At 54.2% G+C, this 22948-nt stretch overlaps 1 protein-coding gene across 1 annotated transcript in view; it reads left to right on the forward strand.

Annotated features, from left to right (window-relative positions):
• ADCY5 (adenylate cyclase 5) overlaps positions 1 to 22333 on the forward strand; it is a 165804-nt gene extending 143471 nt beyond the window's left edge. The window contains 9 exon segments of the mRNA XM_017855346.1: positions 81 to 197; positions 985 to 1149; positions 3902 to 4077; positions 7110 to 7139; positions 8281 to 8413; positions 13254 to 13517; positions 14672 to 14876; positions 17799 to 17923; positions 19868 to 22333. Coding sequence (XP_017710835.1) covers positions 81 to 197; positions 985 to 1149; positions 3902 to 4077; positions 7110 to 7139; positions 8281 to 8413; positions 13254 to 13517; positions 14672 to 14876; positions 17799 to 17923; positions 19868 to 19996 — 1344 coding nt within the window. The 3' untranslated portion in view covers positions 19997 to 22333.
• The last annotated feature ends 615 nt before the right edge of the window (positions 22334 to 22948 follow it).

Genomic DNA, 22948 nt, shown 5'->3' on the forward strand with positions numbered 1-22948 from the left:
GGCCATTTGTGGAGTCCTTGCTGAATGCTATTCCGTCTCTCCCTCCCTCCCTCTCTATCTACCCCCCACCCCCACCCTAGCTCTTCCCCTCCCCGCTGCAGACTCTCTCCAGGAAGATCGTGCGGTCCAAGATGAACAGCACCCTAGTTGGGGTGTTCACCATCACCCTGGTGTTCCTGGCGGCTTTTGTCAACATGGTGGGTGGCTGCACGATCTCCCAGCACCTCCACAGCCCCATTGGATCAAACCCATTGGAGCCACGTACCCGCCCGGCAGGGCTAGGAGAGACTTTCTTATTTGTGTCGCTCCTGGGTCTGGGATAAGCTTTGACTCAATGTGCCTCACATGGATTCTTTTTTTTTTTTTTTCAGTTTTTTTTTTTTTTTTGAGACAGAGTCTTGCTCTGTCACCCAGGCTGGGGTGCAGTGGCCGGATCTCAGCTCACTGCAAGCTCTGCCTCCTGGGTTTATGCCATTCTCCTGCCTCAGCCTCCCAAGTAGCTGAGACTACAGGTGTGCACCACCACCATGCCCAGCTAATTTTTTTTTTTTTTTTAGAGATGGGGTTTCCCCATGTTGCCAGGCTGGTTGCCAGACTGGTCTCAAACTCCTGGGCTCAAGTGATCTGCTGGCCTTGGCCTCTCAAAATGCTGGGATTACAGGCATGAGCCACTATGCTTGGTACTCTCCCACTAAGTGAAGTTCTTAGCTCTTCATTCTCAAGCCTGGTGGGGCCAGGAAGAGTTTAGGGAATGTCCCTAAGGCATGTTTAAGTGCCCCTCCTTGGCAGGGCACGCCAGCCACACCCCCTCCAGCCAGGGCAGCTGGGCAAACCTTGCCCGTTCCTCAGCCTCTTTCAGATTTTGTCCCCATCAGTGTCATACTGCACCTGAGGTGGAGGACGGGTGGGAGCCTGCAGCTGGGCTTACCCTACCTGTCCCCCAGCAGCTTACCCTGCCCTCACCACCCTCCTCCCTGCCCCCAGTTCACATGCAACTCCAAGGACCTGCTGGGCTGCTTGGCACAGGAGCACAACATCAGCGCAAGCCAGGTCAACGCATGTCACGTGGCAGAGTCGGCCGTCAACTACAGCCTGGGTGATGAGCAGGGCTTCTGTGGCAGCCCCTGGCCCAACTGCAACTTCCCCGAGGTACTGGGTGTGCAAGGGCTGGAAGGGAGTGGTGAAGATTCCCTTGCCCTCCCCCACTGTCCCCTCAGCTGCTCAGGACAGTCTGAAGGACAGGGTCTCACCAGCTTACTGTCTTCTAGAGACCCGCTTACCCCAATATCTCTCACTCCTACGTGCCAGACACTGGGAACAAGGGGAGCCTCCTCTGTATGACGATGATGATGACAATGGTGTAGCTGTTGTTTCTATAGTGCTTACCAGGGACTGTGGCTAAGGGCTCTATACACACTTACTAATGAAATCCTCCCAACAGCCTATGACATAAGTGTTATATTATCTCCTTTGTAGAGGCGAAGAACCTGAGACACAGAGAGGCTAAGTAATTTACCCCAGGTCACACAGCCAGGACTCAACAGAGCTGGAGCTCTTATTCAACTTGTCCGGCTCCAGACAGAGTTCGTGCTCCTGATCCGAGGGCAAAACTTTCTGGACCCTCCACTTCTCTAGCAGACCCTACCCCACCTCAGGAGAACCCACCTAAGCCCCAGCTGTTAGGGTCAGAGAGGAGAGAGGGGAGCAAAGGAACCCAATCCCAAACCAGCACTACTATAAATCTCACCCGTTCAAAGTGCACGGTTCAGTAGCTTTTCATGTGTTCACCAATGTGTACAACCATCATCATCATCTAATTTTAGAATACTTTTATCACCTCAAAAAGAAATTTTGTGCCTATAGGCATTTGGGTTTAAAAATAGTGCCACGTATCCTTATTCGGAGAGCAGCATATATTAAGCACCTGTGGCGTGCAAGGTGCTTCGTTCACGGTGCTGCATTTGACAGGGAGCAGTTCGCTAGTCAGCAGTTGGGCCAGGTTTCCAGCCTCCCCCTTCTCACATCCCCAGCTCCCTATGGGTGCACACATGAAGCCAGTAAGATGGGGGCAGTTTGCCTTTTTCTGGGGAGAAGGTTCATGTTTTCATCCAACTCCCAAAGGGCCTGTGACTGCAGCTGAGGGGTGCTGTGGGCTGCCAGTGTGGGCTTCCCTCCCAGCCTGGGATCTGGCTCTCAGTTGTACAGATAGGGCAGAGAAGGCCCAGGGAGGAGCAGGGGTTGGCCCCAGCTCACCCAGGCAGGTGTAGCCCCACCCCTGCCCCGCCCCGCCCCGCCCCGCCCCTGGGCTGGTGGCAAGCTCTCTGTCTCTTCCAAGCAGCCATGTTGCACCCAGCCTCCCCTTCCTAGCCTCCCCTCCCCAGCCTCACCTCCCTAGCCTCCCTAGCCTCTGCTGCCTCTCACATCTGGCTGAGAGCCCACAGGAGCACTTCAGCTTTCTGAGGGCTGTTTGTGAGGAGCAGAGGCTATTTTCAGTCTCGTACTTGCCCCTTGATGGTGGTTCCCCTGGTGTGGCTAAGGCCGGGGGGAGAGGGTGGCAGTGGGCAGATTCTGGCTCCTCATTTGTGGGAGAGGCTTGGTGCCAGCCTTCAGCCCCCACCAGCTGACCACCCTCCTTAAAGGTTTCTCCTGATTCAGCAACTCCTTACAGACCAGGCCCTGGGGGGGTCCCCAGCATCCAATGTTGGCCTCCTGGTTGTCTGGGCCAGGGTCTGAATGGGAATCCAGGCTGGCTCTTGGAGCTCCCATCCCTCCTCTCAAAGCCTGGGGCTCTGGGGCTCTGAGCTTACTCCTCTAGGCATGCCCTCCTCATTCCCTCTTCTGCTCCTGTTCCCAGTGGTGGGAGGCTTCCCCCAACAATCCAATCACCCAGGGGCCCTCGGCAGTCTTTCCTTGGCTCCGGAAGGCCTGGGGAGCTGAGGGTCTGCCCTGGGGGCTGCTGCAGCCCAGGGCCGAGGCTGTGTGCGAAGACTAAATGTCTGGAGGCCTGACTCAGAAACAGTAATTTTTATTAAATTAAAAATAATAACAACAATAACCGATGATGATGTGCATCAAGGGACAGCAACAGATGGGGACCTCCAAGATGATCTGGTTCAGCCCCTCAGTTGTCTAAGAAGGAAACGGAGGCTCAGAGACCAGAAGGGGCTTCCCCAAAGGGAACAGCACAGGGCATGATCCCTCCTCTGAAACCTTTGGGGCCCCATATATTTTGGACTTCAGAATTTTTCAGATTTTAAAAGGTTGCCTCCCACCCCCAGTGGAGTCTGATCATGAAGTGGTCATATTTGCACAGTAGCAGCATGTCTGCGTGTCACAGGAGACAGGATAAAGATAACTAGCGTCCCAGCAGTGAGGTCAGCTTTTGTCACCAGAGCAGCTCCGTTCAGGCGTGGCCCTTACAGGAGTCATGAAAACACATTCAGCTTTTGGAGCTTTGTAGTTCAAAGCTGCAGATGAGGGGTTCCCCACGGTTATTGAGGGTGCCGGACAGTGCAGCGAGGGCTTCCTTGCTTGTGTGCATCACAGCAAGCCGTGAGATAGGAAGTCTTGCAGAGGGGACACTGAGGCTCAGAGGGGCTGAGCACACAGCCCGAGGCACACAAAGCCCAGCCTGGATCACGGCTGAAACCCAGGGCAGCCTGGGCCTGCAGCGTAGCTGTAATGTGGGGCTGTCCTGCAGGCAATGGCCAGACTCCAGCTGGAGCCCATCTCCTGGTTCCTAACCAGGGCCCTTCGCCTTCCATCACACCTGTTGGGAAATTTACATCAGCAGAAACATGCCCAGCCCAGGCCTCACTTGAGCCAGCTCAGACTGGAAGATGCACGGGGCCAGGGGAAGGGCAGGGCCTGGGGAGCTGATGCCAGTGCCCTCTGCCCGCAGTACTTCACCTACAGCGTGCTGCTCAGCCTGCTGGCCTGCTCCGTGTTCCTGCAGATCAACTGCATCGGGAAGCTGGCGCTCATGCTGGCCATCGAGCTCATCTACGTGCTCATCGTGGAGGTGCCGGGTGTCACGCTCTTCGACAATGCCGACCTGCTGGTCACCGCCAACGCCATGTACGGGGCACCTTCCTCACGCTCCCCACGGGGCCCGGGACATTGCAGGGAGGTGGCAAGAGCAGGAGGTTTAGGGTTCCGGCACCACAGGGAACTTGTGACGAGAGTGTCTTGTTCCTCCCCAGCCCTGACATCTGGGGAAACCGCCTTGTTTCTTTCCTTCCTTCCCGTCCCCAGTAGTTGGAGTGGCCTCAGGTCACCAGGCCCCATTGTGTTTCTTTCTCTGATTTGCTCCTCCCTTGCCAGGGCAGCCTCCAGTGGGCTGCTTTCACCTCAGTCCAGCTGCCCCAGGCTCAGAGGAGTCACGGTCCAGCAGAGCCAGGCAGTAAGGTGTGTGGGAGCAGAGGGACAAGCTTTGTTGTTCACAGGCTCTGTGTCCCACCTCAAGGCAGGTGCCTGGATATCTGCTGTTCCTCTTCCTCCTCCAGCAACCCAGCCAAATAGGCAGACCCACCACATAAGGCGGGGCATCTGTGCACTACTGAAAGGCTCCTGGCTGTGGTGGCAGAGGTTAGGTCCCACGTCCTAGAGGTGGTGGGCATGAAGGTGGGGCCCACGGCTGTCTGGCCCCACAGTCAGCATGGCCATGTAGTGATAGATGTCAGATTTCCAAGGGAGGTGGCTCCATGAGGGGAAAGACCTCAGGCTTCGGGTGAAATTGAGTTAGAATCTCAGCATCAGACACATTGGTCATTCCTCTGAACCTCATAACTTTTTCCTTGTAAAATGGGAATATTGTCAACCTAAATGAAGGCGGTTGAGGCAGAAATAATTTGATTAAGTTTTGTTGGAAGCCGAATGTGAGGATTGGCCAGGAAGACACGCACCAAGTTGGGTGTGTTCCAGAAGCTTCGGGAATGCTTTCATAAGAAAGTAGAAGGGAAGGGGACTCCTCAGATCAGAGTTGTCCTTTGTCATTGGAGGGTTACACAATCATTGGCTACAGATCGCAACATACAGACTAAAATGTCTGCATGCCAGCAATCAGTACAAATTCATGATTCAGAAATGAATCAGCATTTTTTTATATCGATAGGTTTATGCATTAATCAGTACATCAGCAATTTGAGAAGCTCAGATAAGATTCTTCATTCAGGGACAGGGTATTGCTGTAAATCACAAGACCTCCCCGAAGCAGGTTAATTTGGAAGCTTGGCAAATGTGACCTGTCGATTATCAATGCCTATAGTAGTAAGATGTATTTAAAGTGCCTGATTCATCATACTCTTTTCTATGCATCACCACTCCCTACACACACACACACCAAGAAGTGCAAAAAAAAAAAAAAAAAGTGACAGTTCTGTGTCCCCTGAAAAAATGTAGCAAACTGTACCTTTTTTGAGTTAGAGGAAGGGATTCATCCATCCATCCATTTGTTCACCCATTCATTCATTCAAAAATATTTATTAAGGGCCTGCTTTGTGCCAGCCACTGACCTAGGCAGTGGAGGTACAATGTGGATACACAGAAAATTCTCGGGAATGTTTCTGTCTCGCGAAGGTGGTGTTGCCTGAGAAAGTGGAGCTCTAATGAAGGGTTTAAGTCGTATTCAAGGAAGAACTTCTTGGTGGTTGTGTAGGGACCGTGGGCAGATGACCACAAAGACATGGGGCAGTCGAGCATGGGACAGGCTACAGTCCTTTGAGGAGGAAGAGAAGGTCCAGGAACTTTCTACCCATGGGTCGGGACTGGAGCAGGGAATGTTGCCCTCCTCTTACTGCTCCTTCCCCGTCCCCAGCATCTCTTCAGGCGCTGAAGCTGGCAGCAGACACTAAAGGTTATTTCTGGATTGGGAGACCGTGGTTTGGCTCTAGGGCAACATTTTCCAATAGATAAAAAGTGGGCCGGGTGCGGCAGCTCACGCCTGTAATCCCAGCACTTCGGGAGGCTGAGGTGGGTGGATCAGTTGAGTCCAGCCTGGCCAACAAAATCCCATGTCTACTAGAAATATAAAAATTAGGCATGGTGGCATGTGCCTGTAATCCAAGCTACTTGGGAGACTGAGGCACAAGAATAGCTTGAACTCAGGAGGTGGCGGTTACAGTGAGCCGAGACTGCACCACTGCACTCCAGCCTGGAAGATAGAGCAAGACTGTCTCAAAAAAAAAAAAAAGCCACTTATGTCATTTTAAATTTTCTTATAGCCATATTAAAAAGGCAAAAAGTGCCGGGCGCGGTGGCTCAAGCCTGTAATCCCAGCACTTTGGGAGGCCGAGGCGGGCGGATCACGAGGTCAGGAGATCGAGACCATCCTGGCTAACACGGTGAAACCCCGTTTCTACTAAAAAATACAAAAAAATAGCCAGGCGAGGTGGCGGCGCCTGTAGTCCCAGCTACTCGGGAGGCTGAGGCAGGAGAATGGCGTGAACCCAGGAGGCGGAGCTTGCAGTGAGCTGAGATCCGGCCACTGCGCTCCAGCCTGGGCTGCAGAGCGAGACTCCGTCTCAAAAAAAATAAATAAATAAAATAAAAGGCAAAAAGTATAATTTGACTTTCATTTAACGAGTACTATATAGCCAGAATATCATTTTAAGATATAATCAGTATAAAATTTTTAATGAAATATTTTACCTTTTTTTACACTAATTATTCAAAACCCATGTTTTACACATACAGCACATTTTAATTTGCACCAGCCCCATGTTAAGTCTCAGCAGCTACATGTGGCCAGCGGCTGCCACACCAAGCAGCACAGCTGTGGGATCTCCTCCACTCCCTCTGGATGGCAGCAAAGGCCTGGGAGAGGGAGAGGCAGGCAGGCCTTCACCCAGGCAGATGGGCTGGGTCAGGGAAGGCAGGGTTTCAGGTAAGAGCTGGGTGGTTTGTGGTCATGAGTATCCAATGCTAGTTGGGGCTGCGTTTTCTACCACCTCCCATCCTGAAAGTGTCCTTGAATATGGAGGGGGTTGGGGCTGGGAAGCCAGGAGCAGCAGTGGTGGGGACAGCAGGGCAGGGCGTGGGGCCGAGCAGGAGTGGAGGCCGCCTTATGCAGAAGGGTGGCCCTGACCGGTCTTCCCCAACTCTCTTCACAGAGACTTCTTCAACAACGGGACCTCCCAGTGGTGAGTTGATGCTCCTCAGATAGGGCCGCTCCCTGCCCTCAGCACAGAGCAGACAGGGAAGGCAGCTGGTGCCCAGGTGGGAGGGGCCTTGGTGGCAAGGTGGGTCATGAAGGAGGTGGCCAACAGGAACAGGGAGGCTGGTTCCTCCTGGGGCAGCAAGGCGTCCTCAGGGACAGAGGCCCTGGTCACTTTCATGATCCCCGCCAAGGTGATCTGTAGGCTCTGTGGTTGGGATCACCGGCTTCAGATCATTCCATAGGCCTCATTTTAAAGCATTTAGCTTCAAGCTCTTCCCCAGGAGCCTGTGAGAACCCCAGACCCAGGAGAACGGAAGCTGGTACCCACTTTCCCTCTGGAGTTGAGGAATAAAGGCGAGGGCTGCAGCGCTTGTGGGACCTGTCCCTGTGTTGAGGGCTGCTGCCGGGGCAAGGGGGGAGGCGGTCACTGGAGCCTCTGTGCAGCCTTCCAGGGCTTGAGCTCTTGGCTGGCACAAGACTTAGGGTTTGGAATGGCCGCTTTTGTTAAGATTATCTATTAGTAACAAAAATAGAGTTAGACAATAATGCTACTAGTTTTGGAGCACCTACTGTTTGTCAGATGCTGCACTAAGCATTTTGTTTATAATATCTCTTTAATCCTTACTACCATCTTGAAATGTGGGTATTGTTATCCTGTTGTACACAGATAAGCAAACTAAAGTTCAGAGAGATTAAGACACTTGCCCAAGGTTGTCTAGAGACAGGGTCAGCATGGCCTGCCTGGCCCCCTTGTACTGCACCCACTGCCCCTGTCTTGTCCAGAGAAGGATCTGGATGTACATAGTGCCTTTTAGAAGGGCCGAGTTCATCCCCTGATCTGACAAGAGGGGAGCTCCCAAGTGACGGGGGGTTATGAGGCGTCAGGAGAAGAGTAATGGCTGCCTGGGCTGCAGGTGCAAGCAGGGTCTGAGATGGGGTTGCCAGCCAGGAAGGCTTCCTGGAGGAGGCATGCGTGAGACAAAGTTTGAGCACGGGGATAAGGAAGAGGGGAAGGTATAGTGGCAGGAAGAAAAAAGGGACAGCAGTGGGGGGGGGTGGGGGTTCCTCAGAGCCCGCTGTGAGGAGCCAGGGCGGTCTCAGGCCTGCCCACCTCCTACCCGCAGCCCTGAGCACGCAACCAAGGTGGCGTTGAAGGTGGTGACGCCCATCATCATCTCAGTCTTTGTGCTGGCCCTGTACCTGCATGCCCAGCAGGTGGAGTCCACCGCCCGCCTCGACTTCCTCTGGAAACTGCAGGTGGGTGGACCTGGGGCTGGACCTGGGGAGGGGAGGCATTTGAGAGCAGGTGACGGAGACAACAGGCTCGTGTCCTGGGCCAGGCCAAGCCGGGCCTTTGTTTTACACTGACAAGCTGTCCTGCTCAGGCCCCATTGAAGTCACTTGGTGCCCCGTGTCCCCGTGGGTCTGCTCCCTGCTCTCTGGAGCCAAGGGGCAAAACCCTGGGACTTACTGCATGCAGACAAATCCATGCTGACAGTGCTGGGACTCTGATGGGCCCAGGAGGCGTGCTTTGAAGTCAGCAAATACTGGCTAGGCACTTACTTTGTGTGCTGCCACGCAGGGACAGAGGGGAGGTGCAGGCAGGTCCTTTGTGGTGGGGGCAGCAATGGACAGTGGGGGAAGGAAGAGTGGCAAGAGGTGAATGGAGGAGTAGGGAAGGAACCTGGCCAGGGTAGGGAGCTGGCACCAAAGGCTGATCAGCAGGGCTTGACCTGGCCAGAGCTGGGTCGAAGACTCCTCCAGAGGGGATGGACTGAAGGAGCAAAGACTGTTGACCATGCTGTGTGCATTCCAGCTAACATTTCGCTCTCCAGGATGCATGCCCTGTGCCCTGTGCCTTGTCTCCCTGGAGGAAGGGGTGCCCGTGGGCCAGGTTACCTGCTGGAGCATCTCGGAAGGGCCAGGAGGGAGTGCCCAAGAACACTCAGCAGGAGAAAGCCCTGTCTTCCTGTGGGCTGCCTCACACCTTTTATTCCAGCCCAGCCCTGTGCAGAGCTTAGCCTGGCCTGGTCTCTACCTCTTCTGGTCCAGCCCCTATCTCCAGACTACTTGAGCTCACCCACAGCTCACTTTGACCTCCTCTATCCCAGACTTGTTAGAGGCGTCAGAATGGAAGTCTTTGGGCTGGAGCAGGAGGCCCCGCTTTTTGTTGGATGCTGAGTGAGGATGGGGGCAAATGGTTGTCCCTTCTGCTGAGTATTTTGCATGGGTTCTGGCTGGAACTGAGCATGGAGGTCTGTAGTTGGGGGGATCCCCTGAGTTTGGGGGAACCAGGGAGAATCCCAGAAGGGTTCTGTGAAGAATGCCCTTGGGAAGCCCTGGGCTGGGGCACCCTGGGGAAGATCCTGTCTGAGCCTCCCCCTTGTCAGGCCTCTGCCTTCTCCCTCAATCGCCTCTTCTTTGGGAACATTTTCAGGAGGCTCGCATTTTTCTGCATTTGCTCTATCACCCCCCGCCATATGTATTTTCTGACATGATGCCCCATCACCCCTAAATACTCCCATGTCTACCTTGCAAAAACAAGGACACTCCCTGTGTCATCCCCGCACACCCTCCCCGCATCATCCCCGCACACCCTCCCCATCTAGGCGATCAGCAGGGGTGCGGCAGGCCCCACTCAGTGTTGCCAACTGTCCTGATGCTGGTCCAGGATCCTGTGCATGGGCCCTCTGCATCGAGCTGTTCCGGTCTGCAGCAGATCCTCAGTCTCTCCTCGTATCACAGTCCTTGCCAATCTTAAAGAACTTGTTATTCTGGGACCTTCAGACCCATGTCCAGACTCAGGCTGAGCCCTTCCTGGAGGAAGCACACAGAAATGGAGCTGGGCACTCCTCGATGCCTCACACTGAGAGACTCTACCGCGTTGACCCATCCCACCACTGGCGATGTCAGCCCTGATGCCTGCTCAACCACCATCTGCCAGATTTCTCCACTGTCAAGTCCCCCTTTCCCCCTTTGTATTTGACTAGCACTTTATTGAAAGAGAGTCTGATATTCCACTAATTTTCTGATCCTCAGCAAATCTCTGCCCGGCAACCTTTGCATCCATTGGTGGCTCCTGCTTGTCTCGTTGCCTGCGGTGGAAATGCCCGATAGCAATGCCCAGTGTCCGCCATTCCTTCTGGACTTGCTGGTTGGCATTCTACACAGAAGAGCTGTCCCTCCTCCATTGATTTGCTTATTTATTCACTTCTCTACCTCAGCCTGGACTCACAGGTTCCCATGTAATCCAGTGGGTTATCATCTGCAACCTTCACTATTTATTTTAATATTCAAATTGTCCTAGGTTTGGCCCATGTGCATTTCAAGTTGTTGTCTGTGTTATCTGACAGGTCTCCATCATGCTTTGAGCTTTTCCTGACTTTATAACACAAGCGATCTCAGGGTAATCTTGTGCTTTCCCTGCTGCAGCCCAGGAATCTGTGATTTCTTCAAAGAGCCCTCCCTCATTCTTTATAGTAGGGAGTGGTGTTTAGAAACCAAAGTCTGAGTGCTTGGTGTGCTCGCTGCTTGTAGGTCCTCTCAATGGACAATGCTAAGAAAGATATGTAAGTGTGGAAACATACGTGGAAACCTGTGTACATATGTATCTATACTACTTCAGTATCCATCTGTATAGATCTTTTTTAAATAATCCTGAGTTCATACCACTATCTCCCATTTTAATCCAATACCTCAGGCTTCTTCCCAGCCTTCCCTTTTCCATGCTTGCAATGTCATTTCTGGCAATGAGAAAGTCACCTCCCATCGTCTTTCATATATGTGTTTATTTGCTCAGTGGTGACCCCCACCACCCTCTCCCCGCCTGTGTGTACACACATGCACATGAGTGTGTGTGCATGTGTGTGTGTAGGGATGTGTGAGTGAGCCTGTGTCTACCTGCCAGCCTGTGGCAACCTCTCTCCCTGAAGTTTTCCAGCAGGTCCCTCATTCTCCCATTCTTCCTCTGGGATTTTGGGAGAGGGAGTCAACATCACAAATACAAATAAAGAAACGCCAAAAAGCAGGCCCTTGGGATGGGCGAGTGATAGTCCCTGCCCCACCCCCAGACTGGCTCCAGCAGCCCCTGTACAGTTGGCTGGTAGGCGGACTTCTCAGCATTCTTGAAGCACCTGCACAAGGAACACACTCTAACCTGCCAGGCCCCCACCTGGCCCCCTCCTGGCCTAACTGCAGAGTCTGAGTTCTCAGGAGAGCCTGCTCTTGTCCCTTCCTCCAACATTGACCTTAGTGGGGCCACCAAGAGGCTGTAGCCCCCTGAACCTTTCTGCCCTGCCAGGGCCCAGCCCCAGAAGTAGTTGGCTGCATTGGCAGGCGCCCATCTGTGCTGGGGTGGAGTTTGCAGAGGTGGCCATAGCAACTGGCCTGGCCCTGGGGATTGACTTTGCCCCCAGCAGTAGCCTGCTCTAGCAGCCCTGCCCCCAGCCTCCACCTCCATTCTGTCTGACACTTTGGACTGATGCTGTCTGCCACCTGCAGGGTGCATCAAAGGAGCTGCAGTGCTCCTGGCATCCCTGGGCCCCCAGGCATGTGTCTCAGCAGAGGTAGGAGCAGGACTGTCTAGTCTGGTGCATTTTCAGAGGCAGATAACTGACTGCCGGGCTCCTCCATGGGATAGCCTGTGAGAAGAAGCACAGGAATGCCCCCCGCCCCCAGCCTTCTCCTATGGGCACAGCTGTTTCAGAGCCAGACACAGGTAGCCTTATTCATGGGGAGGGGCATTCCTGCCTCCCAGGAGCTTAGGTCACCTGGGCAGGAAGACTGGGCAAGAAGATAGCACAGACCAGCTGACTCCCTGCGCCTCTGTGGGTGGTGGTGGAAGGCGGGGCCCTTTAGCATCCAGGACCCCTCAGGCTGATCCCTGTCCTCACAGCCACATTCCCAGGGACTCCAGAGGCCACCAGGCCATAGGCAGCACAGTCAGGAGCCCATTCACCTTAGGGGCAGGGCTGGCCATTGAGCCTTGGGGTCCTGGATCTTCTGCCCTGGGAGCTCTTCCTCCCTGCTGGACCCAGGTCCTGAAGCCTTGGAAAGGGACGCCAGCTCCTTCCCCATAGACAGCCACCACCCACAGGGACAGCCAAGGTCCTGAGAGTCAGTCCTGGTTCTGCTGTAGATTCTACTTGCAGCCGAGCAGAAAGATGTCTTCATTTAGTTAGGAAAAGCCCAAGTGGGCCAGCCAGACTTTTCAAAGTGGCTCTGCTAATTAATGATCTTCTCCTGGTTGGTTTTGCCAACACGGTCACTCCCAGTTAAAGGGGGCCGTGTTATCTGCCCCCACGGGTGAGGAAGCCAGCTGACCACTACAATGCAGTGTTTCATGAAGACTCTTGTTAGATGATTCCTTGCCACACCTCAGTGTGTGACACCTCTTCCCTTCAGCACCTTGTAGGGCACTACTGGCCTCTTGACCCAAGGGATCTGCACTATCCTTTAACCTGGAGGGTGGGTGACCACAAAATCCCACTGCACAGACCCAGGACCCAAACTGGGGGGTAAACTAAAGTCACTGGTGATGTCCCATCCTCATCCCAGGGGGTCCCTCATGGCACTTGCTCCTCCAGGCTGCACCTGGCTCTGGGGCAAGTCTGCCCTCCTGGGAGGCAGAGAGACTGGGCAGGGCTTTGGGCTGTTTTCCCCCACAGGTCTGTCAATTAAGGTAATGAACAGTGGAGGAGCACCGGGGAGCTGGAGGGCTGTGTGGGCTGTGTTTTGGATTCTTTTCCCCTCCAGCCTGGTTCTGGCCTTTGGCAGACAGGATCCTTGCAGCGTTGCCTCCAGGCCTGTTGCTCAGGGGTCCCCCCTGCAGGCTCAGCACCCCCAGAGAGGCCAGCAGAGAGAGTTCAATGCTCAGAAATGTCTTTTCTGATTGTCAAAGTCCTGCTCTTTGGAGAAAACCTGGAAGTGGAAACAGCAGAGGGAGGAGGAGAGACAGCGGTACTTGCCAACATCCTGGGCACGAGTTGGCATTTGCGTGACTGGCGCTTTTTCTCCGGGCCATGGAGAGGAGGAGGTGGAGGGGCCAACACCTGGGCTCATGCTGGCATCTGGGTGACTTGCAGTCTTTTTCTCCCAGGCCACAGAGGAGAAGGAGGAGATGGAGGAGCTGCAGGCCTACAACCGGCGGCTGCTGCACAACATCCTGCCCAAGGATGTGGCCGCTCACTTCCTGGCCCGCGAGCGGCGCAACGATGAGCTCTACTATCAGTCCTGTGAGTGCGTGGCAGTCATGTTCGCCTCCATCGCCAACTTCTCCGAGTTCTACGTTGAGCTGGAGGCCAACAACGAGGGTGTCGAGTGCCTGCGGCTACTCAATGAGATCATTGCTGACTTTGATGAGGTGCACAGTGGGGCCAGGGTCAGGCTGTGTTCCTGGGAGGGGCCTACAGGTCCCTGGTGTGGGAGGGATGTGAAGAGACCTGGCGTCCCCTTCTACCATCCTGACATAAACAGTGATGATGAGAGCTCTACCGGCAGGAACCTGACTATGTCCCCAGGTGCTGCAGTGGGCACCTTGGACACATGGCCTCTCTCATCATCCTGTGACAGATGAGGAAACTGAGGCCGACAGACTTCAAGTGTCTGGCCTAAGGTCACTGCCAGTAAGTGGCAGAGCTGGGGTTTCAGCCCACACTATTTGAACTTAGCCTTTGGCAGCCACCTGACTGGCTTGCTGACTGCCATTCCTTTCATGCCATCTAGGGTGCACAGGGCCCCAGGGCCTGGGACAACTCAGTGTCAGGACCCAGGGCTTTGAGAGAACCAAAGGAAGGAGGAGTCCCTCGGCTAAGGGAGGAGGCAGGACAAAGATGCAAGGCCCTGAGCAGCAGAGGCCAAATTGAGGCATTCCTTCATTTCCTTCTTATACCCCTGTTGAGTACCCGGCGTGTGGAGGAACTGGGCATGCGGAGCCCTGTAGGGCAGTCTTGACCCCGGGAGCTCCTGAGTCATTGGTGTCAGAGGGGCCGCCCCAGCGGGCTGGCATGGCCTGGACACAGGGCACAGAGAGGAGCAAGACGATGGAGCTGGGCCAGGCAGTGTTGGGAATGGCCTGCGAGACTCCTGGGGCAGTGGAGTGATGGGATTTGGCTGAATTGAGTCTGGGAAGCTTCTAGGAGGGCCGGGGCCAGCGGGTAGGGAAAGAGTGTCCTGCTGGGCAAAAGGAGGTTTCCCTGGGTGGGATGGGGGAGTGAGCTTGTTGAAGAGGAGACAAGAGATTCAGGGGTGACTAGTGACCTTATCTTCAGGGCTCTTGGCATGAGGGTGGGCAGGTAGCCCACAGGCACTGTCTGGCGGGTGAGAGTGTGGAGGGGCTTGGCTGTGTCAGGAGTGTTGCAGGCATCACACTGATGAGGGTGGAGACAGGCCCACTGTGTGAAGAGGGGACATGTGAAGGGCCATGCTGCTGCACTTCCCTGCACATCCTCTGTCCCTCCCTGTGGCCCTCTGTGTCCCAGGGTTGGGGGTGACCCAGGTTTGGCCTCCTTCATCCAGATCATCAGTGAGGATCGGTTCCGGCAGCTGGAGAAGATCAAGACCATCGGCAGCACCTACATGGCTGCCTCCGGCCTCAACGACTCCACCTACGACAAGGTGGGCAAGACCCACATCAAGGCACTGGCCGACTTTGCCATGAAGCTGATGGACCAGATGAAGTACATCAATGAGCACTCTTTCAACAACTTCCAGATGAAGATTGGTGAGCGGGGCCCCCGGGAGCGCTGAGCCCAGGGTGCAGTCAGGCGGCAGGCTGGCAGGGGCTCCCCCATACCCCGGCCCGCATCTGCCATTGTGGTCCGAAGGTAGAAGGCCAGGGGCAGCAGAGGCTGATGTGGTGTGTTCCCTGCCCTTAGTAGATGGGGGCAGGCAGGGGTCACTCACAGCGGAACCCGCCCAGAGTCTGGCGATGCCTCTGCTTCCGTTTGACATGAGGGCCACATGGGCAGGACGCCCCTTGGTGAGTTCCCACCCCACTCAGAGGCAGGGACGGCCTGGTGGGGCCCAGGCTGTGCCTGCTCGAAGGGCTTTGTAGGGGTACTCTGTGCCGAGGGCACGGGGCCTTCCGGTGGCTGCAGCCCGGGCAGATGGCAGTCCCATTTATTTCAAGTAATACTGACCTAACAGCATTGTTTTATTTAAAAGTATTCCACATTCATTTAGTAAAAATGGAAAACAGTAAAATCAAATACTTGATGCATTTTAAATATAAAATGCATAAACATGTTACCAGTCATTAAATTTGCAAATTTAGAACATTAAGCATGTAAGCTGCAAAATCGTTAGCAAAATAAAGTGAAACAGTTTGAAAAAACTAAACATTCAAAGAATCATGTGATCGTGACTGTGAAATGATTCTATTCCGACTTTTAAAAGAGTGACTTTTAATCTTTTACACAAGTTTCAAGTAGGGTTATTGTTGAGTTGAGGTGGTGAGCAAAATCTTCCAGCAGCTGCTCATCCACACAAACCAGGGAAAGAAATGGTGAGGAGCCTGTGATAGGTCAGAGCCCTGGATCTTCCTGGACTCCTCCTTTGTCACATGCCTCGCCTTGGTTGGATGGCTCTGGAGGGGCTGTGCCGATGCCTCTGCGGCGTCCGACAGAGGTCCTGAATCAGTTTCAAAATAGGCATGACCATATTCTTGCTGAGAAGGTCTTTGAACCGAAAACGTATGTATTTTCCTTTTTTTTTTTAAGTCAGTTTTGTTTCATTACCCCCAAGCTTTTATTTTGACAAGTTTCAACTCTACAGAAGAGTTGAAAGAATGGTACAGTGAAAACCCAGGTACACACTGCCCCATGTGTTCCACCCTCCGGTGTCCATAACATGACTGTGGAATGCCAGCTCTGAACTCGTTCCACAAAGCTCGAGGCATTTCTGCAGTTTGTTTGTCCTTAGAACAGATCTTACCGAGGGTGTACGGTCTGATGGAGCACAAGTCGGTCTTGCAATCGAAAGCTGACATGGTGGAGTGTTGCTCCTCCTGAGGTCTGTGGAGGTAACGAGTGCTTTCTGAACGAGCAGGCCTTTGTTCTATTAGCCATTTAACGCATTATCAACTCCCTGGCTATGTGTCAAACCATCAGTGATTCAGATTTCAAAGTTTTAAAAATCACAATTACCACCCACAAAAATACCGGCATTTCAATTCTCAAAATTAACACATTATACAGAAATATTGGATGACTAAAAACCAGTATTGTGATCATTCGTGTCCTTGGGAGACATTTTGTTGCAGCCAGAGTGTCAGGAATCGGGCTTTCCCTGGGCCAGCTGGCTTGCTGTATCCCATAGGCACAGCGCTTTGTGGGCTTGGCCAGGTTTGCATCCTGCACTGGCTGCTGGAGGCCCCACGCGCAGCCAGCTGGGAGTCCGCTTTAAGTGATGTGCAGCCTACATTTTTGCATTAACGTCATGCGCTCTTGGTCTTGTGTAACATTGCCATTCTTGTTTTCCGTTCACCCCATCTTGTCTACCTGCTTTGGTTTGCGTTTTTCTCCCAGTGTGTGTTTTTGAAAAGCTTCAACTCCTTGATTGGACCAGGCCTGGGGACTGAGTGTAGAATCTGCCAAGAGGTAGATAAGGAGCTGGGCAGGCAGCTGAGAGCCTGTGTGGCAGGCCTGTCTTCCCTGGGTGGCGTGGCTTTGGGAAATAGAAGCCATCAGGGCTCAGTCCAGTCAGCAAGATGGACAGTCCAGCCTGGTGATGGCACAGGGGGTCTAAAGCTGCCTGTGACTTGGAAGGACTGACGAGGAGGGTCATGGAAGGAGGTCCTGAGGACTGATGGCATTGCTGACCACGTGAGGGTCACCAGGGGCCTAGTTTGGAGCTTCTGCTGTGTTTTCAGTCCTGCCCTTCACACACAAGAAACAGGCAACAGTGGGGCTTAGTGAGGACAGTATGAGACTGGCAGGTTACACAGAAGGGAATGCTCCATGCCTGGAGACAGGACAGGAAATGTCTAGAGAATATCAGTTGAGCCAGATACGTGGGGGCAGGATTTAGCCTGGGGAGGAGGAAAGAGAACGCCTCAGGAGAGAGAAGCAGCTCAGCAAAGGCTCAGAGGCAGTGATGCTCAGCGTTGCGTTGGGTGGGATTGGGAAGGTGGGCGGAGGAGAGCCAAAGTGGTGGCTGGAGCTTGGTTGCTGCAGTGTGCCTGCCCCAGCTCAGAGGCGGGGGAGCAGGAGTACTTGGAGAGAGGAGACTGGCACAGGGCGATGAGTTGGCCAGGATCTAAGAGTGAGAATAGCGAGGAAAGAAACAGAAAAATGAGGAAGAGGGAGACAACCAGTCTGATTGGTTGAGCCTAAATGGCTACAAGAGGAGGAGGATTAGGGAAAGGCAAATGCATTATACAGGAGGCCTTGAAGAGGGCACTCCTGGTTGAGAGGTGTCGAGGACACAGGTGCAGGCTCCTTGTGTCTTGCATTCACAGGCATTTGATAGGAGCAGGGAAGTGAGAGGCTGCAGGGTTAAGCACGGCCTTGGGCCTGGAGGCCTATGGGTGTCTCAGGCTGGGAGTCAGGACCTGTGGCATGTGGAGAGAGAGATGGTGGCGAGGTCAAGCCAGACATGTGTCAGTCCTAACCTGATAAGTGTGGCTGATTCCTGTCCCCTGCAGGGCTCAACATCGGCCCCGTGGTGGCCGGGGTGATAGGGGCACGAAAGCCTCAGTACGACATCTGGGGCAATACCGTGAATGTGGCCAGCCGCATGGACAGCACTGGTGTACCCGACCGCATCCAGGTGAGTGCAGGAGAATCCACCACCCCTCACCCCCATGGGAGGGCCTGTGTCTGACACCAAGAGGTCTTCAGGACAGGCCACCCAAAGTTTCCACTCAGAATCTCTGCAGCCAGATTCAAGGGTGTTGGGGCTGTTGACGCTTGGAAGATTGGAGAACACAATTGTGTTTCAGGCCCTCAGCACCTTGGACAGATCTTCACGCTTCTGCAGAGCCCTCTACTGGGCATGGAAGGGATTGGGGGCTGCTGGGAGTGGATCTGATTGTAGAGGCCGAGCTGAGAGTGCACATGCAGGCCCCAGTGCCTCCTAGCCCAGGCACACAGAGAGGATGCAAAGATGTCTGCAGGGAGCAGGTCTTACCCATTGAGCCTGCAGCATTCCTGGCCTGGCTCAGTAGAGCCAGTGGAGGCTGCTGGTCCTGGGATGGTGCCTCCCCCAGCCCCAGAAGCCAAGGGCCCTGGCCAGAGACTCAGAGGCCTTTTCCCCTTGCCCCCTCCTTTGCAAGCTGGGCTTGTGGTTTCCAGGCCTGCTGTTCTTCAGCTGCTGCTTTTTCTCAAGCCTTCCTTGATTCCCTGCTGTAAGTCTGATGGCAGAGGCACTGCTTTGGGCAGTAGTCCCCTGCAAGGCCCTCACCCACAGTTCTGTGTGAGGCTGTGGGAAGTCAGCTCGCCTGGCCTCAGTTTTTCCAGGTGCTAACTGTGCTGCTTCTAAGGTCTTTTGCCAACACTGATGATACTGCTTAAATGTCCCGACTTCTCTCCCCCACAGGGCCTCTGAATAAAGAGCCTGACCCCAAGCTCAGTCCTGGTCCACTCAGCCTGACCCGGCTGGGGTGTGGAAGCTGACCCGGCTGGGGTGTGGGAGCTGGCCGAGGGGCCTGGCCTTGATGGCCTGTTCTCACCTCCTCCTGCTGAGGAGGGCAGCGGGATGGGCCTAGAGATAGGAGCGAGGGGCATGTGTGTTTCCAAGGCTTCCAGCCCATTCAGGGACACGTGCAAGGGACAGCAGCCACCACAGTGACCCAGCACCTTACCTTGCGTGGGGCTTTGCCACACAGCTAGTAACACAGTGGGGTCCCTCTCAGCAGCCCACCCAGCACTCCCGCCCCTGCTCCCTGGCGCTCCCAGCAGCGGGCTTGCAGCGTGGCTGGGGTGGGGAGCTCTGATGACGCTCACAAATGGCTCTTGGATCATCGCAGGAGGCACTGGCCATGCTGCCACTCCCCACACCTGTACCCCGCCACTCTCCTCTTTCACCCAGCAATGGGATAGTGAAATTAATGAAGCCATCAGGGAGCTCCGTTCTTTGTTCCAAAAGCTAAAGCAGAGCCAGGTAACAAGACCTGGACCTAAACCCAGGCCCTGCCGTTTATTAAGTGTGTAACCTCAGGCACGTGACTTAGATGCTCTGAGCCTGAGGGTAATAATAGTAGTCACCTCACAGGAAGATGCAGTGAGATAAGCAAAGGCTCTCAAATGACCTGTGGTGAAAAAACAGCTTTTAAAAATCATTCTGATCTGTCACGGAGGGATGCTTTTGTACAGCGCACCGGGGACACCCTTGGAGATGGGCTGCAGCCAGGTCAGATGGCTGTGAAAGTTCCCCCGCACTTACTCTCCACTCCTGAACTTCCCTGGACTCAGGGCAGTGAGTCCATGGACCACAGGCCACACTGAGTGGCACTGAAGCAGCACACGCAAGCTGCCCGTCACAGTGCCTGGCACGAACAGGTGCTGAGGGTGAGAGGTGGCATCACTCTTTACTTAGGATCCCTTCCACGGTGAGCTGCTGTCACTCCCTGAGAGCGCCACAGTGGGGCAGCTGCCCCTTCCTTCTGTGTCAGGGGTGGCAGCAGGGCTGGGCAGTCAGAGGTGGTTCTACCCCACAGCAGTTCATGGCCAAGGCCATCAGTGGCTTGTCCCCTCTCCTCCTTTTCCCCCACAGGTCACCACGGACATGTACCAGGTGCTGGCCGCCAACACGTACCAACTGGAGTGCCGGGGCGTGGTCAAGGTCAAGGGCAAAGGCGAGATGATGACCTACTTCCTCAATGGAGGGCCCCCGCTCAGTTAGCAGCTGTTGGCCAATGGTGCCAGGCAGCCTGGCCTCCAGAGTCATGGAAGCAGCTTCTCTGTGTGCCGGGGGTGGCGGGGAAGCCATGCTCCAGCCCGCAGGGCTGCACTGTTGAGATTTTCCACTTGGACTCCAGAGCAGCTGCTGCCTTTGCTGGTGGGCAGCGGCCTCCGTCCCAGGCCCTGGGGTGCCAGCGTCCTGCGAGCACCCAGCTGACCAAAGATGTTTCCCTCTGTAGAAGACTCTGCTAGCCTGGGTCTGAAGCTTGAGTTTTCTAACAGGTGCTGCTGCACAGGTGGAAAGGAGCCGTGGGAATGTGTGTGTGGCGCGGCCCGGACAAGGGCAGGGCTGAGGGAGGGGCCTCCGACTCAGCTGGGGATAGACGGGCTGGACTCTGGCCTGGGGGAGCCTAGGGACCCCAGGGGTCTGCTTTTCTATGTGAGCCTTTAAACTTCAGACAGAGAGGCCGCCACCCTGCGCCTGCAGGGGCTTTGGGGCAGGAGTGCTGGCTTTGGAGGGACTGTGGCCTTCATCGTGGTCCTCTGCCCACACCTCCACGCACACAGACAGTGCCCTAGGAGGGAAACAGAACTAATTACGAGGGGGAGGCAAGAGGACGCCAAGCAAGGAGTGGTGATTCTGAGAAAAATATTTATTAAATAAAACAAAACAAGTTCTCCGTGCCCTTCTTTAGACTATGCTAGTTGTATGCGTGTAAGAGACACACAAGCAAACGAGGATGCCACTCGGGGGGAGGGCGGGGATCCCCACTTGTCTTTTTTGTATTTTTTATTTTGTATTATTGAAAGCCTTGGAGATCTCACAGATATGCCAAATTCTATATTTTGTAAATTCTCTATATTAGAAAACAGCCGTGCACAGCGAGGCGTGTGTGCTCATTTGTACTGTGCGTATGTTGGCGTATGTACTGGTGTGTATGTGCGTGTGTTCATGCTGTGGAACTGGTCTCACACAGGACGCATTTCCCTCCTTTCAGATTTGGCAGTTTTGGGTTTTCCTGGGTACCACCAGAGCAGCAGGTGTGTGCTTTTGGGGTACCATATGCTCAGATTAAGTAGGAGGATGCATGAACACATTGGCCCATCTTTCTCTGACACACGCACACGTGTGTACACACATGCACACACCCTGCTTCCCCTAAGCAAAACGTAGATGGAATGATAAGAAAACAAAAAGCTGCTTTCCCATCCCAGGCCGAGCTGGAACGAAGGGAAGCAACCTCATCCTGCGGCAGGCAGTGTGGCGCCCTCCACCCTCCGCGCCCTGAGAGTTCAGACGTTTGCTGCTTACAGAGGCAGCTCCCACGGATTCTGGAGTGCTTACAGAAGGCCGGGTGCTTTGCAGGCTGGGGCAAGAAAGCCAAGCCTGCCTGGCCTACTCAGTTGGCCAAGGTGCAGGTGGCTCTTCCTGGAGCTGTTCACTCAGACTGGGGGTTGCAATGTGCAGCCCTCAGGTTTGAGGAAAGGGAGTGGCCTTGACCTCCACCGGCAAACCAGGCAGAGGAATGGGTAGAGCCCAGCTTTAGAGTCCACAGGGAAAGCTAGCAGGAATTTTGTTTTATCGGGAGGAGGCAGTTAAATGTACCAAGAAAAAAATACTATTTTTATAAGCTATGAGGAAGGCATTGGAAAATGATACTCTACCACAGAATTTGATGGATTCCTTAGGGCCCATGCCCAAATCTTCCCATTGCTTCTCAGGTTAGAATGATCCTCGCCTCCAACATGAGCTTGGAGGCGATGAGGCGGTGGCTTTGTGCCAGCTGCCACAATGTGACTTTGATATCCACCTGCACCACCTCTCACTGGGCTCTAGCACCACCCTCCCCTCGCCGCACACTAATCCCACCACAATTCGAACACAGCTCTGAGAAACAAAGTGTGCGGACCCAAAACTGCCAAGCCTGAGTCTGTCCCGTGCTTCTGCTGCTCCATCCTTTGAGTTCTGCATTGCCATCCTGCCATCGAGGGCAGGAGGCCCGCTTTCTTCCAGCTGTTGTTCTGAAGTTCCCTGCCCCTCCACATCGCCCGCCAGTGGTGTTGGGTTTTCGTTCTGCTTCCAACCTGAGTAAAGTGTGTGTGCTGAGTTCATCCCGTGTTCCCCCATGGTCATGGCCTCCCGGCCCCATGGGGACCCCTCTCTCATCCCAGCAGTGGCTGGTGACAGCGTGCAGGTGCAGTGCCAGCTCTTCGTTCCCTCTAAGGGGTGTGCACTCTTTTTATTCCTACTCTTGCAAAAACAGATACGATTATGATTTCCCATGGAAATTGAAAAGTCTATTTAAATAATTTAACTATTAAACACTTTCACTGGTAATGTGTCCTGGTCTGATTTGCAGCTTGGGCCAGGGGGGCCTGGCCCTGGTGTGAAGAACAGTGCACCCAGCCTTCGGGGTGCTGGGGAGGGGAGCCGCAGAGGGCAGAGAACCCCCCTGAGCAGGGGCCAGCACCTTGCTGTAGAGATAATGTTGGCTGAAGACTGCGGTCCTTGTGGCGGCCAGTGGGAGAACACTAGTGACCATAGCAAGAGTCAGTGTATGGGGCTGGGGAGCAGATGCACCCAGGACAGGAGGCTGAGGAACAAGGGCTGAGTAGGGACCAGGAGTGAAGGGGATACAAAATCCAGCATCAGAACAGAAAAGACCAGGTCCAGGGAAGGATGCTCTAAACAGATGGGCCAAACATGTTTATATGCCACAAGAAAGAAAGGTGAAAACACAGGCATGGAACACAGATAATGGGAAGAACCCAGGCAGGTGAGTGCGGACAGGCTGCAGGCCAGAAGTGAACTGATTTGACTGCATAGCTAATAATGATGGCACTCTCTGTGTGCCACACTGGGATATGCGCCATACAAACATTATCGCATTTAATCGTACCGATGAAGGAACTGAGGCACAGAGAGGTTGAGTTATTTGCATAAGGCCACACA

Source organism: Rhinopithecus bieti, unplaced genomic scaffold (genome assembly GCF_001698545.2).
Source record: "Rhinopithecus bieti isolate Rb0 unplaced genomic scaffold, ASM169854v2 scaffold_39586, whole genome shotgun sequence".
Lineage (NCBI taxonomy): Eukaryota > Metazoa > Chordata > Mammalia > Primates > Cercopithecidae > Rhinopithecus > Rhinopithecus bieti.